The sequence below is a fragment of the Crassostrea angulata genome, chromosome 1 (assembly GCF_025612915.1).
Source record: "Crassostrea angulata isolate pt1a10 chromosome 1, ASM2561291v2, whole genome shotgun sequence".
NCBI classification, from domain to species: Eukaryota; Metazoa; Mollusca; class Bivalvia; order Ostreida; family Ostreidae; genus Magallana; species Magallana angulata.
In genome coordinates this window covers 26000954-26022866 of record NC_069111.1, presented here as the reverse complement: position 1 = coordinate 26022866, position 21913 = coordinate 26000954, and the positions used below count along the sequence as shown (strand labels likewise).

Below are 21913 nucleotides of genomic sequence, written 5' to 3'. Positions count from 1 at the left end.
CTATGTGAAGGTGCATTTGTATGTTTCATGGCATATTATTGTAAAACAATATAACTTAATCTTATCTTCTAGAACAATTCTAAATTATTTGCCAATTCTATCGACTGGGCAGGGAGAAAATCATTCCCGAATGAAATTCCTAGCTATTTCAGTTTGATATTGAATCAATGTTGCAATCAATCCGTCAATATATCAATCAGTGTCAGATAAAACAAACACTTACATGATCAAGATGCATGTATCAAACTCTAACGCCATCTTTGTCTGATAATGAGAGCGGAATAAGTGTAATCGTTGCCTGTAATCAAACATTTGTGTAAACATTACATAAATTCTAGAACTGGGTGAAACCCATGGACTGTCAAAATGTTTATAACCCTGGTCGAACAAACATTCTGAGCAGTATGATTCAGAGGCGGTTATTCTATATACATATGTCTTCACCACTTGTAATATAAAGTAAATATATACTAATAGATTCTTCAATTAATATATATATGATTGACAGATTTTTGGTATGTAAAGGACAATTCTTATTCGATCGAGGCACGAAAGTTTATTTTTCTCTAAAAGTAAAACAAACATGGATAAACGGCCTATTTTGTTTAGTCCTCTACAGCGTCTATTGTTAATTTACTGTGCATTTAATTTGTGGTTTCATTGCGTCATCCGCTTTCCTTCTGTTGCCCCCTATTTGGTCTTCTATTGCGTCTTTTCTTTATCCTTCTCCTGCGTTTTCTGGAGGGGGGGGGTCTTCAGAGTCTTTTTGTTTAGTGCATCCTCCGTATGCTTTAATGTGCCCTTTGTTGTGGTTTTATTGCATCCTCTGTGATATTATTGATTTCACTGTTTTTCATTTAACTGTGCTTTCTGTCCTTTGTCCAGTATTTGTCTTTCAAGTGCATCCATTGTTTATCCTTCTACTGCGAATTATGTTTTTAAGATTTTTTTATTCTGCTTCTTGAACTTCATTAAAACTGTAATCCCTTTTACAACTTCGGCTTTTGCCTTCAAATCAACAGTGAAGAATGTTAATACTTTTACAATGTTTATCAGCAATCTGTTGATGAGCCTAATAGCTCACGCGGAAAATTCCCTGTGATAACAAAAACAAATGGTTAAGACTGATATACAATAGCTCATTAAACCTTTTGTGTAACTACCTTGTGTTCCTGCACTGTCCGTGGGATACCATTACAAAACTGTGTGTTCTGGAATCATGTCTCATGCTTCTTGCTTCCACATGAACTGTCTGCAGCTCTTTAAAATCGAAAGCGTAAAACATAAAATCAAAATTACTCATAAAATCCTCTTATTTTGTAGAAATACATTAATACAAAAGAGGAACTATAGTTAATATAATACTGTTATGTCAGATTCTTTGAAAAAAATCAGTTATTGTATTCAGAGTAAATAACTGCCACAACAACGACAACAACAACCCAGCGAAACCTGGGTCTGTTGTACCTCTCATAAGCTTCATTACTGCACAGGTCTCTCTCTTCGTGCTTGTGTCCGGGGTATATTTTGGAGGTTTTTTGGTCCAGCATCGCTATAATATGAAAGTCTGCTTGTTTATTTTCCGTCATCAATTGTTTATTTCGAATAAGACATTTCCAAGCACACTCTTTGATATTATTTTTTAAAAACAAGCCGTCATTGAAAATGTAATCATCTAAAATGGTGCATAAATATGAAAAACACTATAAGTGACTATATACGTTTACCTGAACATTTGAACTTAAAAACCTCATACAAGGTCATTCTATATTTTTTTTAACAAGAGCTCTATGGGTAAAAAAAAAAAGAAGAGGGTCCAAGATAAAACAAAAAAAAAAAAGATCCATAGATTTTAAAATTCTGGTTAAAGGTCGCTCTTCGTTATTTAACCACACACGGAACACTCGTTTCTTTTAACATGTGTCATACTGAGTCAAGAATGATATAATACCTTCCGGAGAAGTTCCGTTATGATCTGCTTTATCCTTGGTCTTGGTTCCACACCACTACAATCTTTTTCCACAAGGATATACTGTTTGTGAAGCTGGAACCAAATAGGGTCAAGTTCAGAGAAAAAAAAATGAACAAATAATATCTGACGGAGAAACGGACACAAGACAAAACGTACATAAAAAACAAAATAAACAATATTCAATGAATCAATGGGTTTTTTTTTTTCTTCTTCTTCTGAGATAAGTAATTTATTTTACTAAATAATTGTCAAGTGTATCACTAAGTATTTTTAAACGAAAAAAAAAGATAATAACTTTACATTTTTTTTCAAACGTCTTGAGTTAATGAAATAACAATCTATTCATGTTTCCTGTGGAATATTTTTTTAATTTCATGATAGCGTCATGATGTATATTCCGTTGCTGAATCAATTTAAAGAAAATCCACATGTAATCATTTTTTGAAGATTTTGATATCTTTTCAATAATCTGAAAAACATACATGGGTAGTATAAAAAAGAGAGAAATTGTATATGCATATTTCAGGGACGGATCCAGGTTTTGATGTTAGAGGGGGTGCCAGTTGTAGGCAGGGGGTCTGGGGTTCTAGAGACTTTCTAAGGTAAAAATAAAGTCTTCAAAGTAAGACGGATATTTCTTTTCGTGTTTATACTTTAAAAGTAATACAATTAAAAATTTAAAAGTTTGTATATTTAAGACCTGAAGTGATCACATCTAAAGCCTCTGCCATGCAGATGTATAAAAAAAACCCATTTTCCTTTCACTTTTTTCTTATGGGTGGCTGTAAAAAATCAGTTTAAAAAAATCAAGGTCAATGGGAAGATGAAAATGAAGTAAAAATAACCAAGCCAGCTTTATTCATCTTCACTAGCCATGGGTTTTCGGTCCACTCTGCTCCCCATTAACCCTAGGTCACGGGAAGCGTGACTAAAATACATGTAGGTTTTCTGGTATATTACACCACTGAATTCATGGATTTTCTAATCATACTGTACAGTTGAAATCAGTTAAATGTTAAGTAATTACAAGAGTTTTCAAGAAGTTGATTATAAATACTTACAAATTGTTCATTTTTTCGCCAGAATGAGTATGATTTAACTTTATTTTGACAGTTTAGGGGGGACGCAGGGTACCCACCCTTAAAATCCGACACTGTATTGTATCTAATAATGGTCTTTTCCAGAATTGACAGACATAACTTTTTTTAAAAAAATTGAATAGATTACATAATCTAAGTTGAAGTTTTATCAAAATTTGTCTGTAAATAAAAGATACGGAACATGAAAAGAGAGATAACTTTTCATTGTTGAAACATCATTGTCATTCAGTCAAAAGCTTCCCTTATTGACAAACACAAAATTATTCTTTTATTTATTCATTTTTTCATCCAAACAATTACAGGCCCCCATCCCCTCCAATTTACTAGTATTGCATGTGTAGCCCCCTTCACCATGATCCCCCTTTCAAATTCACAGCTGACTTCTTCAGTGATCTACTGAAAGAAAATTACTAATTTTTAATGAACAAAGCGTTCCATTTATAGTGGCCTGTATTGTCCTAAATTATAGCATTTTAAAATAGTTTCATAATTTGATTTTGAAATGATTTCAGAAAAAATGCACTTTATATCAAGGCAGAAAACATGCAATGAATGCGTTAATTATAGGAGAAATAATATTTTATATTCATGTATGCGGGGGCCGGTTCGTCTTTCAAATTACAAGGGGTTTCTGTATACAGTTATTTAAAGAATGTTGGTTTTCAATGAAGTACGTAGTGAAAAGGAAAAAAATGACATACTTTTGGCACCTGAGTGCAGGGTGCTTATTTCTTTCCATAATAAGCCCCTGTGGTTATCATAAAAAAAAAACTTCTCATAAATAAATAGTTCGTATTTTTTCAATAACATTTGTAATACCTTTACTAAATTCTCTTGGGTTTTGCATATTTTACATTTTGTGAAAATGTTCTCTCATAAACCTTTCTCAGTGATTCCGGAACATAACGGACTTGGTTTATAATTTAGTTAGAAGAAATACCAACATGGCGACTTTGCGTCCGTCACAACGGATATAGACTGCGTGACTTTTCCTGTGAATTTTACGTATTACCAATCTAATTTTGTCTACATTATTGTGCCTGATGAGCATTCGAATGGTAAGGAATCGAACTGTAAGTTAACTTCGAATGGAGTTGGCTTAATAACGCCTGTGTCTATATCTTTAAATGGCAGTTGTACAGGACAGTCTTTACCATAGACTTCAAATGATGAGCTCTGCATTAGAAAGTCGTCCTACGAGTGCCCTTGCCAGAGGTGTGCAAATTACGGAATTTAAGGAAACAAGGGTAAACCCTGAACCAGTAGTTTTAGAGGATAGTGATCTCTTACTAGAACAATATCTTTCGCCAGGTAAACTAAGACTTCTGACTGGGGTTGATAATTTAGATGATATTTATCGCCTGGAATTAAAAGTCGACACAAAAGAAACAAGCTTGGGAAATTTTGGTTCCCTGCTACCAAACTTAACACAACTGAAACTATCAAATAGTAACATCCCATGCATTCGCGACTTAGGTTCTAGTTTAAGAAATGTTACCGTTTTATGGATGTCACGTTGTGGCTTATACGAATTGGATGGAATATCATCTATGCTAAGTCTAAAAGAACTATACTTGTCATACAATGAAATCTGTGATATAAGTGCTCTAAGCATGCTGGACTCGCTACAAATTTTAGACTTAGAAGGAAACAACATCGATGATACCCAACAGATTCATTATCTTGCTATGTGTTCAAACCTCTCCAGTCTGACATTGGAAGGGAATCCTGTGTGTGTATTACCTACACCAGACAGTAGTGAAACAGAGGACTATGACTACAGGTGGACTGTCAAAAACATCATAGCTTATCTTAAGATATTAGATGAAGAAGCACTTAATTTAGAACCATCACCCTCAAAGAAAAAGAATGTATTTGATGATGACTGGGCCTATTTGGAGGAATTGCAGAGAGATGTAGGAATAGGCGGCTCAACAGAAAGTCTTAATTCACTAGGTAAAGAAATGAAAATAGTCTTTTTGAGTAAATGAATGTCAGAAAATACCATCAAAGTTTTATCTAACAACAATTTCATTAATAACAAATTAAACACATTATTAATTGCTTATATGTTAATAAACTATAACCTGCCAAGTTATGTCACGTCCCTCACCACAGCATTTTTTCCATTAATGATTTCAGACAGTCCTACAGAGACTGTAGGCAGACCAGGCACTGCGTCCCTGCGCCCTACAACAGGGTACCGCCCAGGCTCTGCCCTCAGACCCTCCTCAGGGTTCAGACCCCTCACAGCATCCAGGAGACCTGCTACTACTTCTGGAGGAAACGTCAGACCTTTAACTGCAGAGAAAGCTAGCAGGGAGGAAAGTTCAGAGGATAAAAATATTACAGAGGATGCCTCGAGTGAACTTACCATGGGAACTGTTGTTTGTGGAAATCCATCCAAAGCCCTCTTCTCGCGGCGAAAAATCAATCCAGGCAGTCAAAATACAAATGAATCCACTGGACTAAAGCTGTTTCCTCAATTTCTACACAAACCTGAGCACACATATGATCCTGTCCCAGATGATGACAAGGAGAGAGCAGACATAGTGGCGGAACTAAAGGAGTGGAAACAACATCATGAAAAGATGATGGAGAAGATCAAAGCGGAGAAAGCTCCCCAGGTATGATGTTTGGATAAGTTTAAGTTTAGTTATTGTATGGTAATTTGATTCTTTCTGATCATCTTACAATAATATTTTTGATTAATTCATTTGTCACATTCCTTACAGTTTTTCAACCTAAAAAATATTTATCAATAAGAAAGTTTTGTTTGTTTTTTCGTTAAAAAATGAAAAGGTCACACCTCTTTTAATGGGGTGCTAATTTATAGAGAAGTTACTCTCATACTTTAATTGTTACAGGTGTTGGTGATTGATCATGACGATGCGATCAGCATATCTGGTGATGAGGAAGTGACAGATGAAGAGGATGATGATGATGATTTACCCTCGGGTTTAACTTCTCTGGATAACAGTGACAGGCCACTCAGAGAGAACCAGTCCGGCAGTAATGGCCGACCTGTCAGTGCTGATAGGCCAAGCAGCAAGGAACGAAGTGTCAGCTCTAGTCCTCTACTGGGTACGACGTTTTTTATGGAGTCCACATCAATTTGGTTATATTTCATATCATAGTTCAGTGGTTAAAGTATCGGGCTTGTGAACTAAAGATCATGATCGAGTTCGAATCTGCTTGGGGCTTAATCTAGCTAATATTTACTGAAATAGATTTTTGAAAATTACAATTTTTTAACATTAATTAATTTTTCGCATCATGCCATCTATCATAAAAAAATAATTTTCTGATAATTTGAGAAATTATTTCAAGATGTTTATACATGTATGAAGTGGATAGCTATTGAAGTCATTCCATAATTTAAAATCATTACCTTGTTCCTCTTGTTATAAAAAAAACCCAAAACTGCGTATGTTTTTTAAATCTTTGTAATCTTCAGTTGAAATTGTTTAAAAAGAATAATTAAAAGTACATCTACAGTTATTTTGAATTCAAGACAGATAATTGTTTTGCATTTTTCTTATTTTATTACAGATCTCCCACCACCACCAACCCCACCCAAAGTGTTGGGCAATGTTCGTGAACCTCCATCTGGTGAACTCCAGGAGGGAATCATTGAGGCCCTGAAGATAGAGGGTCTGACAGCAGACAGCAAGAAGAAAGAGGAACCAGAGGAGCCCCAGGAAACACCAGAGAGCCTCCAGCTGAAGACCCGTCTGGAGAACCACGCCCTCAATCCTCACCGTCCCTGTCCCCCCATCAAGCCCCTTGGGAGGTTTACCACGCAAGGGCCAGTCATGCCCCGTGCTCCCCCTCCCTCAGCAGTGGCCAGAAACATGCTGAGCAAAAGCATGGCTGTCCCGGCAAGAAGGACCAGTCCAAACAGTCAAGATTCCGGCACTGCGGTGATCGCTGCGTCTGCGTCCGCTGATCGCCCAGTTCTCCAGAACCGTCCCTTCACGGCACGGGCCGTGCTATCTCAAGTCCGCAGGCAGCTGCCACAGGTTCCAACTCTACCCTCAAAACCAAGCTTTCCCAAATGAGAACTTGTTATTTATTTTTGGCAAAAAAATATATCTGGTTCTTCTGGTTTCTTCCTGGCTTAAATTGTCTTTCATTTTATTTGCTAGCTGATGCATTTACATGTATAAATTCATATTTTGGCCAATTTATTAATAATGGATTGATAAATCTGTCTTGGACTAACAAGTACATACACATGTTTATTACTACATGTATTCTGATGCGAGGTAATGTGCCTTCAATTTGCTTGCATGAGAATCAACTAAATTGTTTCATGAAATAAATCTACATATACAGTCATAAATTTTTTTTTAAAGTATGAGAATTTTGATTTACTTTGTGAGGGACAGTGTGTGCTAGTTGTGACTGTATAGCTACATTGTATAATGCATTTCAGTACAATGAATTCTAGTAATGATGATAAAAGTGTGCTAAGTACTGAAAGTTTTCATGTTTTTACATATCAGTATTTTAATTTATTTCTTTGTACAAGTACAATGATACATGCCATTTGTAGTGATACCTACAAAATGTAACATTGTTTTGATGATCGCTGAGAATCATATTGATTTTGGAAACAAAAAAGTTTTCTTGTAATGATTGAACTCTTCTATTGCTAATTTTACGGATGCACTGATGTTGAAAAATTTTCATAGCTGATTAAAGATTCAAATCATTGTGTTGGTTATAAAATCTGAATATTAAAAAAGCAAACTAGCAATTATTTATTGGCTTTATGAAGATTATTTTAGTGGATTGTATAATCACATCTTGGTATGTTAGATGGTTGCGAGATATTCAGAACACTGATGAGATATTTTCTGAAATCTAGATGTGGCTGTGTGTTGTCATTCATATTGTACGTTTATTGAGTTGACTAGGCCTTTTGTTTTGTTTTTTCACTCTGCAAATGTAGATTGTCCTTTTCCACAATAAATATTTCTGATTACAACAATATGTCTCTTTTCTAAATATGTACATCTTTATGCAGAATGGCTCAATTTAGTAAAAAAGGTTTCAAGATTGGAAAAGAAAACATTACGGAACAGTGTGGATCGCCAAGGGCAGTAACTGATAACCACGCCATCAAGATGTAAACAATTGCTCATCTTAACTACAATAGCTGTAACTCTGCTTTATCGAATCAAATTTAAAATATAGTGGAGATCTTTCTATTTTCTTTCAATATATGCCAGTATTTTTGTTTAACATTGAGCCCCTTTTGTTGTTTTTGATAAGAATTTGAAAAATTTTTTAATTTTAATTCTTTGGAGATCATTATCATGAAAAAATGTTGGTACTTTTCTGTAGCCTTTTCAGCCAAGTTCTTTTGGTTTTTGAAAACTATTTTTTAAATAATTTCACAAAGTTTGAGTCCTTCACAACAACGAAAAATGAGTATCTTCAAGATGTTTTTACACATTTCCGTGAAAAACCCTTGCAGTCTATTCCTGACTTCTATTTGAATGTTTTTATGAAGATGAGGAAATAATATAATACTGTCCAAGAATTCTTCAAATTTTAAAACACTATACTGATTTTCCAATTACTGTAAAAATGATGAGATGGCTGTTATCATATAATGCAAACATCCAACATCTGTGGTTCCTTATACAGTGAAAACCAGTATAAGTAAGTGTACAGTGACATATACATGTAAATGTACATAATTTCATCCCTTTTAGGTTCTTCTGGGTCACTACTTGTATCCACACTATCCACACAATCCCAACATTTAACAGTTTAACAGAGATCAAAAGAAATACTATTTACAAGAGACCTGTATTTATTTATCAATACATATACAAACAAAATACATCTTTTGATTTGCTTCAAAAGCATTTACACATCAATTTCATGTTATTTATCAATTCACTTTCAAAAGAAAGTATTATTGCTACATCAACATTGATTTTGTACAAAAACAGTACAACTATGAAACATGACAAATTACAGATGATATTCTGAAGTATAAAGTTGGAAAAAAAGAACATATATAAAAGCTAACATCAAAAAATCTGTATCAATATTTGATTCTAGTTGTATTTATTCATGTACAATCCAATGTATGCTAGAAAGTAATTAAGAAGTCTACACTTGCCACCTTTCACCCACAATATATGTACAACATCAAACAATTTAGAGTTCTTATTCATTACATTGATAGATCTTTCCTGTAAAAAATGTCATGAACTATGGTGATAAAGGGCTATAGAGGTTTCACACAGATCATTCAGAATGGAGAAGCACCTGTCTATGAAGGAACAAAGGAGAGCCTGCATAGACTGAGGATGCAAGGCAGAGTAAATCTTTAGTATCCCTGAATAATAGGTGGGTTAGTCTTCATCTTCTTCAGACTCTAAAAAAAAATAAAACATTTTGTCAGGACTAAAGTTAACAACTATTATACAAATAACGTTTGGTATTTCATTGTAAATTATAAAGCAATTTATTATAGTCAAATTTACTAATTGTCTATAACCTGCAAAACCTTTACTTCTCATCTATTGACAAACTGACTAATTAACTTTTAATACAGAGGGTTCCACTTTATCTGATAGCAGTTAAACTGATATTTCGGTTATTCTGATTTTATATTCAAACACCAAATAATTTCTTATATATTACTTACTATTTTTTCCGATAATATGATAGACAAAATAGCATCTTTGGTTAATTGGATAGGATTGGGACTGTGTGATACATAAAATATCACACTGTTTTGATCTCTACCCTGGTATTAGCCAGAGCAGTTAGTTATGGTCCATTTCCAAAGAGCGAGGGCTGATAACAGGGACGAGATCAAAAGAATAGTGTGATGTTGTTTATATCATATATCTCAAGCCAAAGATTTTTTTTTTCAAATCAATTCAAATTCCAAAGAAACAATTAATTTACGATTATTTTTTGGGATCGTACACAAAAAAAGTATGATTTGCATTTTAGTTGGCATCTGAAATACAAACTGCTAACCTTCTGAGGCATTTTCCAGCCATTCCACAAATTTCTTCATCTGTTCCAAGAAGACACTCTTTCCTTTGGAAGAGTGTGCATCTTTATACCATTTCAAGATTACTTCTTCTCGTATTACTTCAGCTATGGACAAATGAAATCATACAGTCACAAAGTTCTCAACACATCAGGCACAATACAGAGTAATCCTCTGACTGTGCAAATGAAACAATCAGAGGAGATGTCGAAGACAATGAAATTGCTTACTCTTATACAACATGACCACAATCTTCTGAAAGGACTTCATAAAGTTCATGTTGTCGTAGCAATATTCCTGTATCTTGACCAGTAGTGACAGTTCTGCCATGGCCGACTTGGCTACGGCGGCCAACAGTGGGCTGTATGTCCTCAGATGCTTCAATGCCTGCTCTGCCACTAATTCTTCTTTTTTATTCCACTCTACTGATGCCATAATGGTACTCCATACCTAGAAATCAACGTTATCATATGTTAATGTATCAATACCAAACATACTGTAGAAGCAGAAATATTTGTTGAGGATTTAATTTCGTTATTTTCGTTGGTAGTATAAATCAACGAAATTTAATTAATGACGAATTTTTAACCCAAGTATTAATGTTTAACAAAGAGATTACGATGTAACGAAATTAAATGACAATGAAATCTTATTTCGCTTAAAAACAACGAAATTTTGACTCAACGAAAATATGTGCTTCTACAGTACTTCAAATTTACAAAGAAACTTAAAACTTTGACCACATCCATTTGAAATCTACAGATCTGCATGTAACAATGTTGCCTCATAGTTCTGTCACCCATTGGTTGTTTTGACTTACCATTGGTTGTTTTGACTTACCATTGGTTGTTTTGACTTACCATTGGTTGTTTTGACTTACCAACATGGTTACTTCTTGTTCTTTGAGATTATGCTTCTGCATGTGTTCAAGAATGTAAGCCACCATCTAAAAATCAACGGAAATCAGAATTAACATTTTTACATGTACGGATGTTCCACACCTATCAAAGAGAACAAGAATTGTTCTCTTTTTAGCAATAGGCCATGCTTTAATATAATGGTGCGGCTAACCATTTGCTTAGAACAGGATATCTGTCTACACACATACCGGGTAGATATATCATCATTGACTTTAAGTGAATGTACATGACCAGCAAATAAGCACGAATGTACTGCTTATCATACACATGCACATAAATCTCTTTTTCAAAGATTTACTTAAATGCAAATGTCATCTGATACAAAATTCTCAGAAGTTTGTGTTTCAAAACATTTGAAATGCTATTTCACATTTTGGATCAAAATATTGATATAACTTATCTACCTCTTTAGGAGGCTCTTCATCTTTCATCATTTCTGTGACATGCTTCTTGAGTTCAACCTTTACTTGATAATTTCTCTGGGTTTCCTGACCAAAAAGAAACCAAAAACAATGTTTAATACATCAGGAGGTAGCATATGTAAAAAAAAAAAAAAAAAAAATCAACGACATGAATTTTATTGCAACAATAACAACCTGAAGACATTCTTCATAGATTACCTGAAAATCAGCAATGGGACCGAGGCCAACTTTTTTGAAGTGCGCCACAAATGTCTCCTGATCTCTCTTGTTGACTGGGAACAATTCCTGCAATCAAGTGAAGTAAAATAGAAACCCAATGAAAAATGGATTAAATGCTTTCCAAAACACAGAGTTCACAAAGATATCGTTGCCATTTGTTTCACAACTCAAGTTTAAAATGAGGGATAAATAACTGCCTATGCTTTAAAAAGATGAATTGAACATAACATGTGGCTTTGAGGATATGAAATGATTTTACCATGCCCTGAAATTCTATATTGCAACACACTATCACCCCAAGATGCACCAAGTTAGCCATAAAATGAGAACTAGAAAGAGCTCATAAAAATTCCATATTTTGATACTGCTTGTCACATGTATGAGTTATCTTAAACAGCAGGTAATACTTACTGGAAGTCTACTTTCCAGTGAAGCTTTCTTGAGAGCGGTTATGATGCTGCTCATATCCTTCTCTGCCAGCCAAGTCTTAAACATCACGTCGGCAAAATCCAGTGAAACTCCTGTAGGTCAATGCATGAGTCAATTTTAGACAAATGAAACAACTATCCAATGCAACACTTTGCAGGAGAATATAATATCTTTCTGCATGGCTTATTTTTAAGAAAAATAAAAACAGTAACTGAAAATTAATGTACAATACTTTACTTAATTAAGTAGCTGTAAGTTTTTCTCGATTATGCATTCAAGGTAATGATCCATTCATCAAAATACAAATTCTGATGTTATTGATTGAATTGAAGCACAAACTTAATGCATTAAAGTGTACTTGCTAGATAGAAATAAATAACAGATCAAATGAAAACTTTGAACAAGAAACAAATTGACACCAGAGCAAATAGAACAGCTGCAAACCAAAGGCATCTGCTCTTTTTTCATAAGAAATATATCTAAATTACGTGGATAAAATGAAAAATATTGAAGCGTTATATGGCAAATCCCCACATATACATCAATAAACACAGTGCTGTCTGCACTAAAATACACTATGTACACATGTATATGTCCTTTATACGTGTACCAAAAAATCAGAGGGTCCCTTACTCAGAATGAACTATTGAAACTATTTCTTTACAAAAGTGTTCAACAAACAACTACAAGCTTTCTTGTATCATGAGCAGCTCCTGTGAACACTGAAAGAGCATCATATTACATCATAAGATTTTTTTGTATCTCAACAAATGAACAGTGCATTTGCTGTACACTTAACACCAATAAAAGGTCAGAAAAAAGGAACTCTAATGAAGAACCAAATAAACTTTTTTTCCGATACATGTATGTATGACGGAAAAAGGAATAGCCTCTAGTGAACCACCTATTTATTTCTTTGGTTTGTTGAGCCGAATATTAAATATAATTTTGGAAAGCAATAGCAAAGGAGATATTCATTGAAAATTTGAGTAAATCAATTATATGATAAAAATATAGCAAAGGTGTTAAAAAGATGGTTCTAAATACAAACATGATTATTCCATACTCAATATGTAATGCAAATCAAACAACTTTTCTCTTTTGATGTAAAATTCTATTCTATTTGAAAATATGTTTGAAACTGCATCAGAAACATCAATAAGGTCACACCAAAATAAATTTGTTGTTCGTCAGACATTTGATGAAAAAAGTCCCAAATATCTACTTAAATAAATAACAAGGGACTGAAACACATTGATAAGTCATTGATTTTATTTTTTTAAGAAGAGTGGGGCATCTTTATCAACTTCATAAACAATCCAAACTTAAAAAAAAAAACAACTGAGTATTTAATATATTACAGAGTCAGGATCATTTGCTTGAAAATGGTTTTATTTATGTTTCTATAATATCATGCAGAACAGCAATTTGCTTATAAAAAACATACCATCTTTAACCAAGTGCTCTTCAAATATGCTGGAGAGAACTTTGGCTGAGCAAAAACCATTTCCCAAGAATATACCAGTGATGATTGCCAATTTGCGTTTCTCATCATCCTTAAATCCTTTCATAAAATACAGGATCTACAAAAGAATTTGTTGGGAATTTAAAATTTTTTGCATAGAAAAATTACCTTGGAAACCTATACAGAGTTTCAATAGCTAATGAATTTTTTTCCGATTATACGAAATTAGAATATTTTCAAAATTATTATGTACTCAAGTTTTATAAAGTTGTGATCCCCTGTCATTATAAAATGTTAATTTATGCACACACAAAATATAATGGACGTCAATATCTAGTCGTGAAGCTGAACATAACTCATTTGGATTAAGAGCAATAATGAATTCACTGGACATAAAACAAACATAAAGTTTAATAATTTATCAAAATCAATTAAACCAATTACTTTTTTTTTTAATCTTACAACAATTTGGTTTTCAATTAACTCTTAAATTTCTTTCATAAAATTAGAGGTATGTGATAAATATGAGTGAGCGCTTTGGTAATTTGGACTCTATACATATTATGATATCTGAGGTAGAAATAGAAATGTGGTGTATTACTATTTACTTGTTGTATTCAGCTTTAAATGATCTTACAGTAAATGAATCACACCATGTATGGTGTTAATGGTTTATGAAATTCCCTACTAGTACTTGACAAACTCACTTTCTTTAAGGCATCCTCAAAAGATCTTTCCAGGTACTTGTAGCGTCTCAGTAGTTTATTAAAAACCTGAAAATGTGAACGAAGATTATCAAAATAAAGTATGAAAAAATTAAAAAGGTAACTTATTCTAAATTTACTATCTATTCAAATTTGATTGACTTGCCTCATAAAACTCTCTCAATCTGCTTTCATCAGTTCCAAACACACAAACATTTGTTCTAAAGAGCTTTTCTGGATCAGTCGAGTCCTCAACAATGGATCCACCAGGGGCTATAATTCAAATACCCTTGATTAGTCATTTCTAACCTGAAGCGATTGGTGACAGGTTGTAAGATTAAACTCTGTTCTTTCTTTTTCGTTAGATCTATAATTTTGTACATGTACCTAGCTGTCCTCCAGCAAATAAGATGTCAAATAAAACATCAGCGTAACGACGGAAGTCAAGCTTGCCTCCCTGCAAGTCCAGATATTTTGCAACCTATAATGCAGAAAAGTTAAAAAGTATGTTATAATCCACTTGTCAAAGGGATAGTAAGATTCATGGAAGTCCAATATGCTTGAATTAAGGAAGACAATTTGGGTTTTCTTGTGTAAAAACTACCATAGAAAATCTAGAAATTTTTTAGGGCATATAATATTTAGTTATTGTTTCATGTCAATTCTTAATTATAATGTACTCCTACAAAGCTTCATATCACCATTTTCTTAAAAGGTATAAATACACAGTATTTTACTAGAATGCGCAAATGCATTGAAATGCCTTGAAAACTAGTCAGCCACCTTAAAGTCAGTATAATGTCTTAATTTCTTTTACTGGATAGTGTATTATCTATTCTTTATTTTGATACATGATACAATACTTATTCTCACCAGTGCATTTATTGTTACCTCATTTTATCAACACACAAAATTTTATAAGGAAAATGACATAACAATGCACTGTCAAGAAATGGTACATGGCAATTGGTCGTAAGCCAGTAGTGCCTTTGATCACTATAGATACAAATCTGCATTTGAGACCTTGATTGCTTACCAGATCTAAATCATTTCCTGTCTCTGTCAGTCCTTGTATAATTGCATCACGGAAAGATGAAGGATCGTATTTCTCCTTTTCATCTAAAATTTTTAAAAATGAATGCAATCAGGAATCAGTAGAATGTGTCTATACTATAAGATCACTTGCATGAACATATCCATTGATATATCATTGAGAACTTTGTTTTGAGAAATAAACATTTATTATAGCAAGCACTACATTCATATTTCTTCTTTAGATTTGAACAAAATTATTATTAAAAAACTATTTGATGACCACAGTGGACTTACCCCTTTTCCTAGTTTTCAGACGGTGGCCTGATAGAGAGGGTTTTTCTACCTTCTGACTCATAAAAAATCTGAAATTACATGAATCATAAATATATTTCAAAGTTAGAACTGATTCATAAAATAGAAAGATTTTCAGAGACATTCTTCGTTTTATCAATATTTTCATATATATTAAAACCAATGGACAATAAAAACATCACCATAGAATGAATCTACAACAAAATTTTCGGAAAGAAGCCATTGCTTTTGACTCCACGTGACCATTTCAATCTAATCGTCCAGTAACACAGTTTATCACGAATGAGTCTCTCAATTTAAACTAAAACGTTGTATTTGAATCATTGTTAACCACATAAATGTGTGATTCCTACAAATAAACATCTTTTACGCACCTTGAAGCTTCCTTCTTGTCCGTTCGCCTCGGATAAAGAATGATCCAAAAATAGAAAGAGAATGCTTGTGCGCTGAAATCTCGTCAGGTGCTATGAGAACGAGATTTGTAGCCTTCGGAAGGCATCGGAAGCTATCCATCTTCGAAAATCAAAGAACTGAAAGTAATGATGGACATTAATATGTTTTACGGTGCGACCGTTGGGGCGAGCACAGCGTGTGATCAAACAATGAATTATAATAAATCAATAAAAATAAAATTAACAACGTAAAATTTGAATGCAAAAAAAATAAAACATATCTATTTTTCAGTAAATTTTCATTATTCATAGTTTATAAGATTTGCTATAATTTATTTATTTATAAGTAGAACAGTAGTTTAATCTCAGATACAATGTTGTTGAATAATAAAGATTTTAATGTATAAATATTCATTGCACTGTATCTCCTCTTTTAAAGTGATTGTAACGTCAGTTCATTCCACTTTTTTTGCAGTAGACATTTTTTCTTGAACCTACATATATAAAACTTGACTCATCATAGAGCCCCCCCCCCTCCCATGTTAAAAAAATTAATATTTCATTTTTTTTTTCAATTTACACATAGAAAAAAAACTTAACATGGATTTGCCCCCTCCACTTTTAAAAACAAATAATTTTAATTTTTTTTTTTAAATTTACACTTAAAAATATTTGCTTATCATATTAAAAGAACACCCCCCCCCCCCCCCCCGCGCATGTAATAAATGGAAGTGAAAATAAAGAAACCATTGAACTGCTAAAGAACTGAAGGATTAGATGTTTTGTTGTTAAAAATGTTACGGGACCAACCTTACTTTGAGAACTAACGTTACATATAAGTAAACTGAGATATTGAAGTATATTGTATTCATGAAAAATATGAATAGGTTTTAAACATTTTTGAAACCAAAAAATGAAAAATAAGATTAATATAAAGAAAATATATTGGCCAACTATTGAACACCGGCAAAATCTCTGATCATGAATAAACATTTTACATTCAAAATGGAAACTATGGTGGTGTCTGCAAATTTTTCATATCATTTATGCAGTTTTCTGGTTTAAAAAAGTTTGGTATGTACTGGTGAAGGGCTGTATAAGAATGAAAACCTCATTAACAAGTAAACTATGTGCAATTTGTGGCGTTTGAAAAATGACTTTATTACTAAAATATTGAAACCTGAAGGTTTTGGTTTTATAAATGGAGAAGAGAGCACCATTGGACGAACAATTACAGATTGATGTCTGTGACTACTTGTTTTATATATTACCTCATTTTAAATCATTTCAGGCAAGGTCTATCACTGCATTCTTTCTTTGTTGTGCGTTATAACCAAGAATGTTTAGACCAAGATTACAATATGACAGAACAGAATATAAAATATATAATGTGTGAGTGTGCGTTGACATATACATGTATAAGAGATATATGTACTATTGGTAAATTTATTTTTAAGATACTTATGTTTATTCTAATTGACCATTCGATACCTTGCCAATAAGTAGTCACACTAGTATACAAGTACATCGTAGGTATTTATTTATTGTAGTGACGTAGTCGCTTATCTTAGATTAGCCTACATATATACCTATATACACATAGATGTCATGATTATTATTTGGTTCAATTTTCTGACATGTTTCGGATCTACCTATTATCTATATTCTCATTAACAGGTAAAATATCGAGCTGTTTGTTTGAAAAAACAAAGCAGACTTTTTTCTATATATGAGTATTAATATGATGCTACATAATTGTAAATTAAAATCGTGGGTTAAAATTATGTTTTAAAAATTCACAAATTTATTGTTTATTAATTCATCTGCATGGTGTATGCATACCAAAATTGGCATCAGTGTCAATTTTTAAAATGCCAATAATTCTTCCGTGTTTCATTTATTTTGATTTTTGTTCATCATTCTTTAATAACAATCAACTTTGAATTGTCATTCATTCTAACACCTGCTCTTCAAATATGATTTTCATTCTATGTATTTTTTATTTTTATTTTTTGGTTTAAACTCAGGGGTGCTTGCTCAGTCAACCTGTCCCCACGGCTGGTTAAAGAATGACAATTCCTGCTACCTTTTTGTAACGCATGTTGACAATGACTGGACAGAATCAGAGGTACAATGTACTATAAGTATGCCATGTCCTGACGACAAACATACCGGTATTATATCTGTAATTTTTCGGGACTCCAAGAAAGTATATGCAACTCACTCAGAAAAAATCGTTTCAGTATTTCTGTCACATGATTGGATCCAAACTGGTAGAGATTGAGACAGAAAAGGAAAACAACTTTCTGAAAAACCACGCTCGATCCGAACATCAGCACGGTACAGCATTGAAACTTTTTGAACGTTTCGTCTTCTAATCTTTAAAAAAAGAATTAAAGGTTTTTACACTGTTACAGTAGCCCAGAGTTAGTCCATATTGAGTTTAATGAACGTCTATTAAAGCAAAATCCGGTTTTTGGATCGGGGGCACGGACGCTGTGGTCGAGGGGGAGTGGATATGGATCACATCACAGGCCAAATTTTCTTACGATGACTGGGCGGACGATTTCCCTGACGATTACGAAGGTAACGAGGACTGTGCACACTTGTGGTCCGGTGTGAACTACTCTTGGAACGATTCCCATTGTGACGAGAGAATGAACTTCATCTGTGAAAAACCGTAAGAATTCATAGCTAAACGTTAAATTACTTAATTGAAGCAAACATCAATGTTAAAAGTTCAATGGGATATGAACTTGATTTATCACGTGATCAAATCAAATGATTAAATCATTCACTTTTACAAAGACGTTTAATGAAAACGTATTCACCTTTTGGAAGATTAAATGATTCGAACATTTCTTCAACAAAGCAAATGGTTGATGTACGCTTATTTCTATTTTTTTTTTCGTGTTTTATGTACTGTATACAGGGTTATTTTCGCTCTGTGTTATTTTCACCCTTCTTCACTAGCAAACGGTTTTGCACCGTCTTGAATTCGCCCAAACACAGGTTAACGTTTGTTTCAAGAGAAATAATATAAGATCTTGGAATTCGTCCAGTCTTTAATTCGCCCGCTTACAACGAGGGCGAAACGGGCGAAAATAAAATGGGGGCGGTTATTTCCCTGTATACAGTATTGCTGTATTCTTTTCAGGTTGGATGAAATGCTCATCATCGGGAGAAAATAGGTCCATGGTCTACCCATAGGTTATCGTGAAGGTTCCAAGATTTATGCATATATACATGTACATTTATTGATAATAAAACCAACGTGTATAAATCATCTTACATGCAAGTAAATTTTATCATTTGATGCTAGAAGCAACTCACACATAGCAGGTATACTTAGTACATACACATAGAAGAATGATTACATTTGTTTTCGACATTAGATCTGTTTCAGGGATTTTTTCAAAAGATGCATTTGCTTACCACAATGGACGTACAGACCATATATTAATACAGCAAATGCAACTAACAATTTCATATTGGTTTTCGTATTGTTAATAGCTAGCTACTTATATAGGATTATAATATAATATTATAATACATCCATTGAGGACAATGTATCATTTTGATCTTTTATTTACATTTAACTTTAAATAAATTCAAAGTTAATCTATGAATGATCTTATGGGGAATTGGGCAGGACATTTTAGAAGGCTTGCACTCGTCTGTGATTTTGCTTAACAAGTCATTGTTTAAGACTGCAATTCTTCCCTTCCCAAATCAATGTGATGCAGAGGAAGTTCAAGAATTGGCCAAGCAGAATGGCGCTTGCGATTTTTCATCAAAGTGTGTTAACATATGCGACATGATATGAAACATGATCTGCAACTCCACACTCCGAGTTCTATGGAATAATTTCATCAGTCTACCATTGGATATGTTTTGAGTAGACTCAAAAGAGGTCCTAAATCCAGAATAACCATGCATGCAAATGCTATAACGAGTGCATACCGGTATTTGAGGTATTAGACACGTATTGCTCTCCATAAAGATATAGAAACATGAAAAACCATGTTTTTTCTGACAAAGCTGTTGTTTGTTCGTTCTTCGTATTTTGGTAGTGAGGCATCATATATAAAAATAAATGAATGCTTTCTCTTTTCTGTATTTCGTTTCTTTCTCCAGGATGTAAACGTTCTAAGCAGCTAAACTGAAAATATCATTGATTCAACACTAGACTATACCTGCATGCCACAAATTAATCAAAGTACTGAGAGTACTGAAAGACGAGGTCTTGAAAGTGTGTTTGATTTTCTCGAATATGTTTCCAAAAATTATGAGTTTATTAATAAACAAAGTTAATATTTGTATACTAATAACAAACACAGGCACCTGACGTTAGAAATATTCCTTTTTACAATAAGATTCTAAGTACTCTAACAATAAAAAGGTTTGTCACGGTCGCCATTTTGAATTTTTAGACCGACTAATCTGACACGATTTTCTTGCAGCGATTCATGCAAAATTAATAGGTAAAAATAAATCTGTTCGCCACTTACTACTTTTTTGTGTAAACTCGTGCATCAGCTACACGAATTACGATAAAACCGTTCCGTTCATTTAAAATCATACTCCGAAAATCAGAGACATAAATAACAGAGATTTGCAACTCCGCCATTAGCGTGTAAATGTTACGGGACCAACCTTACTTTGAGAACTACAAGTGCAACAGCAATCATGTATAAGTCATTAAATTTGAACCTGATAGTGAACATGAACCTGTTGATATGTTTAAGCATGATTTATTTATGAAACACAAAAAGTTTAACTCTTTATTTAGCTTTAAAATTACTTTTTTAAAACTTATTGAAATTTCACAAAGTAATGGTAATGGTAATGCATTACTTTACTCATGTAATGGTAATGTAATGCATTACTTCAAGAAAATTAAGTAATGGTAATGGTAATTTAATGCCCTAATTCATGAAGAAATGATAATGTAATGCATTACATGTACTTAACAATGTACATGTAATTCACCCCAAGTATATTTAATATGCAAGACATCCTTCCTAATTTTAACTTCGGCTTGCACATGAAGTTCGGTAGTATTCAGGTGAAAGATTGTCAAAATAAAATTCACAACTTTTAAAAAATGGTACATTGTGTTTGGGAACATTACATTCGATTCAACCTTCGACCTCTTCTATTGATTAATGAGCTCGAACACCAACTGAATCGTCAACGGCGTTGTGCATTCAATTACGTAACTCATTCCACATTTGAACCCAAGCAGGAATATTTTGATCATTAAAACTATTTGTTTATTTTCTAAATAGAATTTAGTTTATACACAGAGGACTTAAAAGTTAATGCGTGTTTTTATAATATATATTTACTGATATGCATGAAAACTTTCTGCACTATTTTCTTACGCGTAGACTCAATTCATGTGTTCTACGCGTGCCTTCCGGTTTGAGACTTCGGCTAACAGTAAACAAATAGACGGGGTCACGTGACCCCGTCTAGAAATGCTTTGCTCAATTATTTTATTATCATATTCAACTCCATATGTATCAAGATTTTTTAGTTGCTTCGTAAGATACTCGTTAAAAAGACTCTTAAAAGACTTTGTTTCAACAAACCAAAACTTTCAAAAGGATTATATTCCCTTTATCACTTTTTTAAAAAAATGAAAGTTCATTTACGATCAAGTTTTTAGAATTTGAAAGTTCTCATAATCATGACCATTACAAAAACTTTAAACTTTTGAAAACTCTGTATTCAAAAGGCAAAAAAAAAATTCTGCAATTGGCGACATTATTTTAATATGGTTAGACATCACCATGCTTCATATGGATTTATTTTCTTAATATACTAGTCATGCTAGTAGGCCTGTAGATTTCCCGTTGTGCTTATCTCCAGATTTCTTTCAGTAATGAAACTGAACTGAATTCACAA

The 21913-nt window shown here is 33.2% G+C and overlaps 3 protein-coding genes across 3 annotated transcripts; 2 read left to right on the top strand and 1 right to left on the bottom strand.

Moving 5' to 3' along the window:
* The first annotated feature begins 4014 nt into the window (after positions 1-4014).
* On the top strand, positions 4015-8068 carry LOC128183938 (leucine-rich repeat-containing protein 56-like). Its single transcript, XM_052853176.1, is given in 6 exon segments — positions 4015-5028; positions 5215-5261; positions 5264-5353; positions 5355-5699; positions 5940-6156; positions 6625-8068. Coding segments are annotated over 6 exon segments (2037 nt in total). The 5' UTR covers positions 4015-4199; the 3' UTR covers positions 7134-8068.
* Positions 8069-8881: 813 nt separating this feature from the next.
* On the bottom strand, positions 8882-16085 carry LOC128183945 (eIF5-mimic protein 2-like). Its single transcript, XM_052853190.1, has 14 exons — positions 15983-16085; positions 15591-15658; positions 15298-15380; positions 14649-14742; positions 14428-14534; positions 14265-14330; positions 13540-13675; positions 12075-12184; positions 11643-11729; positions 11427-11510; positions 10983-11048; positions 10333-10552; positions 10087-10209; positions 8882-9472 (listed from the first exon to the last, which is right to left on the bottom strand). The coding sequence occupies exons 2-14, from the start codon at positions 15649-15651 to the stop codon at positions 9450-9452; spliced, it is 1260 nt and encodes a 419-aa protein (XP_052709150.1). The 5' UTR covers positions 15652-15658; positions 15983-16085; the 3' UTR covers positions 8882-9449.
* Positions 16086-17554: 1469 nt separating this feature from the next.
* Positions 17555-19283, top strand: LOC128159854 (perlucin-like protein). The gene is made up of 5 exons (XM_052823071.1): positions 17555-17677; positions 18028-18128; positions 18244-18340; positions 18464-18680; positions 19158-19283. Exons 1-5 carry the CDS (start codon positions 17638-17640, stop codon positions 19189-19191), a joined length of 489 nt encoding a protein of 162 aa, XP_052679031.1. The 5' UTR covers positions 17555-17637; the 3' UTR covers positions 19192-19283.
* Positions 19284-21913: the final 2630 nt, after the last annotated feature.

Bases quoted from the DNA above. Each gene is read 5' to 3' on its own strand.
- LOC128183945 (XM_052853190.1), bottom strand. From the start codon at position 15,651: ATGAGTCAGAAGGTAGAAAAACCCTCTCTATCAGGCCACCGTCTGAAA. The intron at 14,331-14,427 runs GCAAGTCAATCA...TCACATTTTCAG, and splicing joins GATTGAGAGAGTTTTATGAG to GTTTTTAATAAACTACTGAG. The intron at 11,730-12,074 runs GTAAGTATTACC...ACTTGATTGCAG, and splicing joins CACTGGAAAGTAGACTTCCA to GAATTGTTCCCAGTCAACAA.
- LOC128159854 (XM_052823071.1), top strand. From the start codon at position 17,638: ATGTTTCGGATCTACCTATTATCTATATTCTCATTAACAG. The intron at 17,678-18,027 runs GTAAAATATCGA...GTTTAAACTCAG, and splicing joins ATCTATATTCTCATTAACAG to GGGTGCTTGCTCAGTCAACC. The intron at 18,681-19,157 runs GTAAGAATTCAT...TATTCTTTTCAG, and splicing joins AACTTCATCTGTGAAAAACC to GTTGGATGAAATGCTCATCA.